We start from the raw sequence: 10799 nt of genomic DNA on the forward strand, positions 1-10799 counted from the left end.
GGCGTTATCTTTGAAGTGAGACGAGGGGATTCCAGGCAGCTGGTTACATCGTGAATTACTCCATACCGCTCGAGTTAGTTGTGATATTACCGTGCGTCTGGCTTACTACTTCGCCAGTTTGGCAGTTGCTGACCCCCACTAAGTCAGTGTGTGTGTGTGTATTTCAGTTTGGATCACGTGGTCGCGGTGACAGAAGCCCTTTGCCTTAGAATGGAGAAGCGAGAAGTCTGAGTCAGAGTCAGAGTCAGAACAGCGAAAGCACAGCAGAAAATATGCGATACGTTTTCAGATGGCTTAAGCCGAGAACAGCAGTGATAAGCCAGAGAGGAACAATACGTGTCGAAGGTCTCTGCTTTGTTTGCAAATAAAATACAAAAATTGAAATACAAACAAACAAAAAATTAGTCTGCGGAGTCAGTTACATTTGAGTTTGACGCGCGCTCGCTGATTTTTTTTTTTTTTTTTTTTTTTCATTAAACAAGGCCAGTGCTGCTTCAGAAGAGCACCAGGATTTGCTTTGTGGATGTCAAATGTGCTTTATTGCCTTTCGGCTCAAGTATCGCTTCGGCTGCTGAATGGAAACTGTGTTACGTAGTAGTTTTTTCCGCGCGTACGAAGTGGCCACGGAATTCTGCGCGAATTTCTAATTAAAACGCACGGACAATACAAAGACAAAATTTACATCTGTTAGTGGAATTCTTGTTCTTTTTATTTATAACATTTTTTGTAAATTAGAAACTACAAGAAGATGGAACGAATCACTAAATTCCGGCTTAAAGCGCAACTCCAGCGTGCCGGTTCACTAGAGATTGCTTCATGCTCTGCCGATGGAAAATCATATTTCTGATTTTTGCAAATGTAGGTATGTGTTTGAACCTTTAAAAACACGGAAATGAGCCGAATGAACTGAATATGTAATGAAAAGAGTAAGCTGCACCTAAAAAAAAATCTATGACGTTCATGTACAGTTGATACAGAAAATGAATTGTTAAAAGCATTGAAAAACAACGAAAAACGCATAATTGTTATTATTGTTATTAACACTACTACTATTATCGGACACTAATGCTAAAAGAAAGTGAACGATGCCGATGCACGAACCCTGCAGGAGGACAGCTCGCGTTTGGCTCGCGTTGCGATTTCAAAATTCATCTACACGACATACTTCCTGTGCGCGTGGATGCCACACTGTGTACACTGAGTTGGCGTAGAAGAGCGAGAGACCTACAGGTCTTCTGAGCTTCCCTCCCCTTGCCAAATATCTGCCCAGAAGATAGTGACACTCCTTCAAAACTCCAATACCATTCAGTTTCTCTCAGATGGCAACAGCGCCGTGGATCCACGCGAACCCTTTCATCAAATATCGGAGTACTTTCAAGGAGCAAAAGAGGGGAAGCGCGAGAGGGAATAACGGCAGTTGAGAAAGAGAAGCGGTCGAACAGCTTTTTGCTCTACCTCATTAGAGTGGTTTCATTTCGTCTCGACGGAACGGATCCGTGTGCTCGGCCGTGCTTCAGCCGCTCCGGACTCGCTCGGCGCAATCTTACTTATATGTGCATGACCCCGGAACCCGCGACGCAGTACCAGCCTACGCTGGTGATGCCATGCCCCGCCACCACAGCGGTGATGAAGGCGGCTCTGGGCTCTGGATGAAGACCTCTCCGGGGCACCGCGCAGAGGGGTACGGGTTGAAAGATGTGGAGTCTGGTCGAAGGATGATGAACAACGCGGCGAGGACGGCCGACGGCTTGCTGTCGGCGGCGTCCGGCTCTTCTCCGGGCACAACAGGTGCAGGGGCTGCGGAGAACCTAAGAGGGGTGCAGGGAGCCCGCCTTAGTCTGCTCGGGAAGCCGCTCATCTACAGCGCGCAGAGCGGCCGGAGAAACGTGCGCTACCGGAGGCTTCAGAATTACCTGTACAACGTTCTGGAGAGACCGCGTGCTTGGGCATTCGTGTACCACGCCTTCGTGTAAGTACATATACTTCAACAGTAGTAGCGAATTAATACTATACCGCTGTACACCACCAGTGTCAGCAAACATTTTTCTACAAATTCACTTTTCTCCGTTTGCTATACGGCAATATGTTGTAATATGTGTCACAAATTCTTTTTTTTACTTTGCTCAACTGAAGTGAATGAATTGGATTTTTGATCGACTTCACAGTTTTTTTTATATTGCTTATGTGTGTTTATAGTTGTCTTATTTAAAAAAAAAATCGTTTTAATTAATTCGCAATACCAGCACATATTTCCCTAAAAGTGATCCAAGCGAGTAGATCCCCATGAATGTCTTATCCAAGGCGAACAGACAGATGTCTTTCCCAAATGTTTTGGGTCTTCTGTTTTTGTCGACGTAGTGACGTCGTTTAGCCCTCTCTGTCTTTCTGAAATAAATCTTCAAGCAGAACCAGCTTGACATTTTTTTTTATTTTTTTGCTCAGTGCACTGCAACCGTGTTATTAGTGAGCTATCAAACTGGCAGATAGCGTGGCTGAACATTTGCTGTTCGGTCTAGACTAAAATAATTTCGATTTTGGTTTAAATGTTATTGTCCAATTACGCATTCTCATACTGTTTTAAAGTATATTATTATTATTATTATTATTATTAAGGGGTAAAATACGGATTTTTGTACGTACCTGCATACGCTACCTGTATGTGAGTACTCCTACAGTCCTGCATATGACATTAAGGCAACCCTAACAGCAGACAGAGACGGTTTGGAAGTTGAGAGTCAAGAGTAGGGAAAAATTATTAAACAATTTCTGCTATTTGACTTATCTGCTTTTTATCTTATCTTTTATCTTTTAACTGCTCCACACGTTCATCGCTTTCAGGAATAAAATTGTACACTTTCAGCCCCGGCGTGGCACTTTGTAGCTGATGGGATTTTGTAGAGAATCAGTTCAGTCGTATGTTTTGCAGAACTTTCAGTTTGAGTAATGAACAAAATGACTCACATTTTGACCCGGCTCCCGATGAACAGCATATTAAACTCCCTTTAATCAACCAAGGAAGGAAACATATGCAGAACACATCGCTAGTCCTCACCGCGAGTTGCTGTTAAAATGTTAAAATCAGCCCGTCTGTCTGTCTGTGCGTCCGTTCGTTCTGTCGAGCGTCGGCCTGTGCGTTTGATCTCCCGGCCTGAGGTAGTGCTGTTATCACCGTTTTGCGCGTGACGCAGGCTCAATGGCACGAGGAAGGAAGGTGCGGAGGTGCTGGCGAGGGTCGGGAGTGTGTGTGTGTGCGCGCGTCTTTTTTAGTAAACATCACACTCTGACTGTTATCTGCTCTCTGGGTCTCTGAGAGGGGGAGGGGACCGGCGCTGGGGGAGCGGAGGGGGTTGGGGGTTGGGGGTTGGGGGGGTTTAGGGGTCTGAGCGGATTCTGGTTTCTGTGATTGAGCCATGTTTCATGCCATAGTTCACGCTCCTGGATCCTGCAGAGGTCTCTAAATAGAGTCTGCTGTTTGTTTTCGCTCTAAAGGCCTTTATATATATATGTGTGTGTGTGTGTGTACACTACTAATCTTCAAGAGACTGGAGCTATATTAGGTGTGGGACCTCAAACCTCAAACCTACTGGAAGAGACACAGTATCCACACAGTATCACATGACCGCAGCAGTTCCGTGAGGCTTGGATCTCGCTGTTTCATCGTTTCAGAAGCGCCTTGTACGTTCTGTCCTTTTCGTGTCTGGCGCAGAATTTCCTGAGCGCAGCCGGGTAAGGACCCGGCCGGCCGAGGGGCTCGGAGCGGACGCAGACCTCTCCGTCGGCAGGCAGGATGTTGTTGATTTGTTTACACGCGCTGGGCAGCTGGGGTCAAGTCCTTACATCTGCGCTGCCCCCCAGCCCCCAACCCCCCCCCCCCTTCCGAAGAAGCAGCAAAACACCGCGGCGGACACGCGGCAGATTTGGGGGGGGGGGAGGAAAAGCAACGTGTGTCATCACCCCCCCCCCCCCCCCCCACAATGCAGTCACCTTTGTTATGAATGGAGTTGTCATGGCGAAAGAAGGGCAGTTACGTGAATTCAAAAACTTACATAAACCGACGGGCGAGCGCCTCTCTCGCGCGGACGCTAGCGGTTCCTCGGCGTAGCTGTTCTCGTTCGTCGTGTAGATGGCCGTTTTTTGTTTTTTTTCCCGGTGAGGAGCGTCGGGGGCCCCAGGACCCTGGGAGGGGGGAGTGATTTCCCCCAGGTCCTCCGGGGGCTGGTAGCGGAGAGACGGACATGCAGTCAGGCTCCTGCTGAAGAACCAGAAGCCCCCGCCACGCGATAAATATCATCCGGAATGGAAGAGCGCCTGCTGACTGTTCGCCTGCGGAACTCCTCACGTGCGTTGCTAAGCGCTGTTCGACAGCGGCGAGCGCGGATGAGGCCCTCCGCGTGCGGTGGGGCAGCGGGGGGGGGTTTATCGATCTGCACGGGGAACTTTCAGGCCTTTAAGCGGCGGAGCGCACGCCTGGGCATCAGCGGTCCGTGAGATTAAAGTCATCGAGGGGGGGGGGGGGTCTGTTCAGACGTGAAAATGACGGATGTCCACTTTCAGGCGGATAAGAAAGGGGAAACGCCGCTTCCAGGTGTAGAATCCTGCCGTCGTGTTCCGTAGGGTTTGGGCTCAGGTCAGGTGGGTGTGTTCCGTCTTCTTCCCGCTCGTTTTGGAGACAGTGGGATTGGCTCTGGAATGAGCGCAGTCACACCGAATAACAGACTGCATGACGCGCGTGGGACCGTTTCCCCCCCCTTCTTCCCCCCTGTGACGTTTATAAATCTGAGATCGCAGAAATTCACTGGAGTCACCTCCAAACGGACCGGAGGAAGGTCTCGGCTGGGTGCTCTCCTTGCGTGTTGCTCGCGTTCGCTCTCGCTGCCACCGTACGGAGATCTGACTTCGCTTCAGTGCCTCGCCTCGCCGCGCCGCGCGGTCGGCCCCCTCTGACAGAACGGGCATGTTGCGGAGAGGCCGTCCGCGAGCGGGCGGTGACGTCAGTCGCTGTGAGCTGGCGGCCGCCGACAGCTGCCTCGCTAAGAGATCCAGGCCCGTCGGTGTCATGGTAACAAGCCTGCGTCCGGTACGGCTCTGCGTGAGTGGAACCCGACGACGCGGGTCTGATCTCTCTCTCTCTCCGAACCGTACGCCTGCGAGTCTGCGAGTTCTGGAACGGAGCTCCGAAAAAGCCACTTCTGCCGTGGCAGTTATTTCAGTTTTGAAATTGAACGCGTCCGACAGAATTTGGCACCGACCGTAAATGAATATTGTGTGTGCAATGCTGGGCGACATGCCAGGTAGACCGTTGTTGTATTCAAACCTGGTGTCAGCCTGAGACAGCCTACTGTCCATGAGGACATTGTAGTTTGGATCTTGCATTTCAAACACTTGTTAACTGCCCGAGAAAATCCAGCCCTTATTCATAAGTAGACAATAGAGCGGAACTTAAGAGAATCCTGCATGCGGTGTAAATGAACAGGTAATTTGGTTATGCTGTTATATTTCTCCTCTTTAAGTGGTACGTGTGGCACACGTCTCCAACCAGACTCCAAAAATGTAGTTTTCTACAGTGCCTAGGGGAGAAAGATGGGTGGTTTATTTTAATATTCAGTGTTATGGATTGTAAAATATTAAAATGTAATATCCATCAAAAGTGCACGGTCTCGCAGGCTCCTCATTTAAAATGACGCTCACTTCTTCGGGTCAGTCTTGGAGCTGTGGAGAAGAATGTAAAACATGAAAGGACAAACGAAATTCAGGGAAAAAAACACTAAATACATTTGTGCCGATTTTAGTTACGGAATTGCCGTTGTTCCCCGTTGTTAGAATCCACTCAGACAGTTGGGAGGCTCGGTGAAATTGGGTTAAGTGTGTGGCTGAGTGGGTCTGCACTTGCTCTCAAAGAGCACAGCGCTCCGGTCTCAGTGCGGAGAAAACACAGGGACTAGATGGGACCGGAAGTGTCTGAGGACAAGTGCCGTGCCGGAGGGGAGGGGAGGGAGGGGTGAGCGTTGGGGGCGAGGGCCGTGCTGGAGGGGAGGGGAGGGAGGGGTGAGCGTTGGGGGCGAGGGCCGTGGTCTAGCAGAGTAGTATCATGAGCCTGAGCGCGGTGCTTAACCTGCTTTGCTTCAGTAAATTCAGATACTACCTGCTATTTGCTTCAGCAAATGGATACGATGAATCTGTGTAGGTTGCTGTGGATACATTACAATGCCAGTAACGTAATGATGGGACGGTGCAGTTTAAAGACCATTACATCACATTACATTACAGTACATTTACAGATGGGACGCTCTTATCCAGAGTGACTTACACAACTTTTTACATAGGGTTTGCATCGCATCCGTTTGTACATCTGGATCTATACTGAAGCAAAGCAGGTTAAGTAACTTCCTCAAGGGCACAGCAGCAGTGTCCTGGTCTGACCTGTGACCTTTAGGTTACAAGGCCAGTTCCTTTACCCATTGTACTGCACTGCTGTCCAGGTAAACCTGTACTTCGTGACAGAGGCGTTTGGGTAGGGGGAGGTGAAAGGGTAGTCGGGCTGTAGAGTTGGCCGAAGGACAGGTCTTTTCTGGATCAGTAGGTTCTGAGGTGATGGCTGGAAGTTGGGCCTGGAGGTTAGAGGGGTGCTTAAGACGGGGGGGGGGGGCGAGCAGCAGCAGCAGCAGCGGAGGCCCGGACCAGCTGCCGGGTGGGGTTTCCATTCTTCGGATGTCAGGAAGCGGGACGGCGTGGGACTCGGTTACGTCCGGCGCATCCGCGAGAAGGTCAGGGTGTGGAGTCAGGTGACAACTCCGCGATCCCCCGGAGGTCTGGGAAGGGTGGCTGCTGCGTGAGGGGGGGGGGGCTTCCGGAGAGTTCTCCACCGTCGGCCTCGACAGACTCGACCGTGATTGGATAAGACCGGGGCGAGGGCTGTCGCACGCTCGTCCGGATCCAAGGCGGGAAGTAAACAGTGAACTGATTAACTCTCAGATGTGAACACAAGACTCCTTCAAACTAACAAGCCAGTGGGGAATGTATAAAAAACGCTGGTGATACTATCTCCGTGCTATCTCTTTGTGTCGGGCATTGTTTATTGCCAGAATGGAATGCTATAAAGTGGAACGCTATTGGGCAGGTATGAGCACTTCCTCTTCCTGTTGGGAGTCACCTTTCACTGAGCCACTGATTTCCATCAGTAGTACCAGGTGACTTCTGCAAAACAACGACAATCATCACAGAGAGGAGTGAAGCTGCATGTGGAAAGCATGGAGTATTGAGAGGATAAAAAAAAAAACAGTCTGTGCTCATATAAAAGCTAAAATACTTCCAGTCTTTAAAGTCCCCTGAAATAGCTCAGTTAACTAAGAAGTATTTACTCTCAAAAGGAAAAAGAGTAATTTTTTAAATATTCAAGCATTGACGATTTTGAGGAATTGTTGCGGTTGTGGTCCTTTCACCAAACTTAATTTGCTAAACTTCATTAATGCTTTAAAATAAATAAATAAATGAAAATAAATTGTTTATTAATAGTTCTAAGGCCATGAATGGACTTCAGTATGGACTTAAATATGTCTGGGTACAAGAGTGGATTTCGCAAATAATGTTTCTTCTCGTGTTATTTCTGTAATATTCATGTTCATGAGGGCGAAACGAGTACTGCAGCCCCATCTTTGAAATGTAAATGTAATCATATCAGTCCTCAGGACGGGATCCTGGGCAGAAAAACGCCTCCCGCCGGTCCGGTAGATTTATGAGCAGGAAGATTGAGCCGGGCTTTAGACTAGCTCTTTCTCTTCGAGTCGTTTTGACGGGTAGATCCCGGCGCACAGAAGGTTTTCGCCGCTCGGTCTAACGCTCCTGCTCTGCCTTGCGCTGCCGAGATCGAATGGCTACTTCGATGACCGTCTCAATAAGTCACCGCGGTTCCGTTGCCGCGGCGAGGGCCGCTGTTCGGCGCCGAAACGCGTCCAGTTCGCTTTCGGCACTGAAGAGGACGCCGGGCTCAACTCTCAAGGACAACCCCAATCCCCCCCCCACCCCCCCCGCAGGACTCTGGCCGTTTTGATCCGGACCTTCGAGATTAAACTGTTTTCGACGTCGCTCGTCTAGGCAGGAACATCAGGGGGAATTTTTTATTTTTCCACATTTCATTGACCCACACTTTCATTAAAAAAAAAAAAAAAAAGTGCTGTCTTTCATTTCATCGCAGCCATAAAGGTGTTTTTGATTTCCTCGTGCCGGTGTGTGTGTGTGTGTGTGTGTGTGTAGGTGTGTGTGTGTGTGCTGTGTGTGTGTGTGTGTGTGTGTGTGTGTGTGTGTAGGTGTGTGTGTGTATAGGTGTGTGTGTAGCAGTAGTAGGTGTTGTTAGTGTGTGTGTGTGTGTGTGTGATAGTGTGTGTGTGTTGTGTGTGTGTGTGTGGTGTGTGTGTGTGTGTGTGTGTGTGGTGTGTGTGTGTGTGTGTGTGTAGCAGTAGGTGTGTGTGTGTGTGTGTGTGTGTGTGTGTGTGTAGTAGGTGTGTGTGTGTGTGTGTGTGTGTGTGTGTGTGTGTGTGTGTGTGTGTGTGTGTGTGTGTGTGTGTGTGTGTGTGTGTGTGTGTGTGTGTGTTGTGTGTGTGTGTGTGTGTGTGTGTGTGTGTGTGTGTGTGTGTGTGTGTGTGTGTGTGTGTGTGTGTGTGGTGTGTATGCGTGTGTGTGTGTAGGTAGTAGTGTGTGTGTGTGTGTGTGTTTAGGTGTGTGTGCTGTGGTGTGTGTGTGTGTGTGTGTGTGTGTGTGTGTGTGTGTGTGTGTGTGTGTGTGTGTGTGTGTGTAGCAGTAGTAGGTGTGTGTGTGTGTGTGTGTGTGTGTGTGTTATTAGTGCATGTGTGTGTAGCAGTAGTAGGTGTGTGTGTGTGTGTGTGTGTGTGTGTGTGTGGTGTGTGTGTGTGTGCAGTAGGGTGTGTGTGTGTGTGTGTGTGTGTGTGTGTGTGTGTGTGTGTGTGTGTGTGTGTGTGTGTGTTGCTGTGTGTGTGTGTGTGTAGCAGTAGGTGTGTGTGTGTAGTAGGTGTGTGTGTGTGTGTGTGTGTAGTGGTGTGTGTGTGTGTGTGTAGTAGGTGTGTGTGTATGCGTGTGTGTGTGTAGCAGTAGTAGGTGTGTGTGTGTGTGTGTGTGTGTGTGTAGCAGTAGTAGGTGTGTGTGTGTGCGTGTGCATGTGTGTGTGTATGTATGTGTGTGTATGCTTGTGTGTGTGTAGCAGTAGGTGTGTGTGTATATGCGTGTGTGTGTGTAGCAGTTGTAGGTGTGTGTGTGTGTGTGTGTAGTAGGTGTGTGTGTCTGTGTGTGTGTATATGCGTGTGTGTGTGTAGCAGTAGTAGGTGTGTGTGTGTAGCAGTGTGGTGTGTGTGTTTTGTGTGTGTGTGTGTGTGTGTGTGTGTGTGTGTGTGTTGTGTGTGTGTGTGTGTGTGTAGTAGGTGTGTGTGTGTGTGTCTGTGTGTGTGTAGTAGGTGTGTGTGTGTGTGTGTAGCAGTAGTAGGTGTGTGTGTGTGAGAGAGAGAGAGTTGTACCTGGCCCCTGCTCCTCACACACAGTGCAGTCTTTCAGTCCTCTCTGGGATTAAAGCGCTCTTATTCCTGTGAGTATTTCAGATGCAGGAAGGCATCTGTAAACGGATACCTGCCCCCCTGTGTTGATTTCTGCCCCCCCCCCCCTTCCCCCAGTGTTGATTTCTGCAGAGGCATGCAGAGCCGTGTCACCCAGCCCGATCTCTCTCTCTCTCTCTCTCTCTCTCTCTCTCTTCCTCCCTCAACCACCTGACACTACAGCCGAAATGTTGTGGGGAAATGCCCCATTTCAGCTCAGCCCCGCCCCAGTCTTACCGGTCCGAAGACCGTCTGTGTCCGCTGCTCTATAACCTCGCCCACAATGCTCCGATCCCGTCTGCTGTTTTTTAATCCCACCCACTACATCATGACCACACCCACCATCCACAACACACTGACCCCCTCCCCCAATGCTGATATTAAAAATAAAAATCTTTAGTATGGCTTGTGCAGTAGCTGCTACCTTTGACTCCGCCCACAGCAGACAGGTCCCACCCACCACCCCCCGTGGCCCCGCCCACCACCGCTCTCACGCCGCACGTCCGGGTGCTTCGTTCTCCGCTCCTCCGCGGCCTTCCTGGCGTTCTGTTTGTCTTGGCCTCGTCTCAGTATTTACGCCGGGCCGGGTCCAGCCGGCCGCAGACTCCACATAGCCCCGATGAACGCTTCGCTGACACACCAGCGTTCGCAGTAACACGGATCTGTGTAACCGCCTCGCACTAAAACACGTCTCAGAATGTCACGCGCGGAACGGAAAGTCGTAAAAGCCGCGTGATCTCCGTGACACGCCTTCTTTTATTCGGAGAGTAATAGAGCAGCGGTCACGACGCAGGACGCAGGGAGATCGCAGAGTCGCTGGTCTTTCACCGCGGCGCAGTTACTAGCGATGGCGGTGGCATCGAGGTGGCACAGAGACGGCCTCGTCCTCCTCATCCTCCTCCCATCCAGTGACCACGCGGCGTAGTCCCTGAGCTCCGTGCTCCCGATTTAAAAAAAAAAAAAAAAACGCCGGTCGTTTATGTAAGAGTCTCGGCGATGTTTTTCATTTGGTCGACCCTGGCGGTGGGGGGGGGGGGGGGTGTGTTTTTTGTCTGAGCCGGGAGAGTCCGTACTAGACGCCTGCTTTCCAGTCGATTGCTCAATTGTGCGGAAGTGCTTGTAGCCTTCACTCAGAAGTGAAAAGAGGCTTCGGGAATGGCTGTATCTCACATTGGCTATTTCTAAACCCCTCCACCCCCTCAC

General features: G+C 50.0%; 1 protein-coding gene across 5 annotated transcripts in view; it reads left to right on the top strand.

Annotated features, from left to right (window-relative positions):
• The first annotated feature begins 466 nt into the window (after positions 1–466).
• kcnq5b (potassium voltage-gated channel, KQT-like subfamily, member 5b) overlaps positions 467–10799 on the top strand; it is a 138122-nt gene continuing 127789 nt past the window's right edge. For 3 of the 5 annotated variants that reach the window (XM_064315899.1, XM_064315880.1, XM_064315875.1), the window contains exon 1: positions 468–1969. In XM_064315899.1, coding sequence (XP_064171969.1) covers positions 1605–1969 — 365 coding nt within the window. In that variant the 5' untranslated portion in view covers positions 468–1604. Of the gene's footprint in view, positions 1970–10799 lie in introns of all 5 variants that reach the window. The other 2 variants (XM_064315866.1, XM_064315889.1) reach the window with 2 other exon arrangements.

Source organism: Anguilla rostrata, chromosome 2 (genome assembly GCF_018555375.3).
Source record: "Anguilla rostrata isolate EN2019 chromosome 2, ASM1855537v3, whole genome shotgun sequence".
In the NCBI taxonomy this organism is placed as follows: Eukaryota; Metazoa; Chordata; class Actinopteri; order Anguilliformes; family Anguillidae; genus Anguilla; species Anguilla rostrata.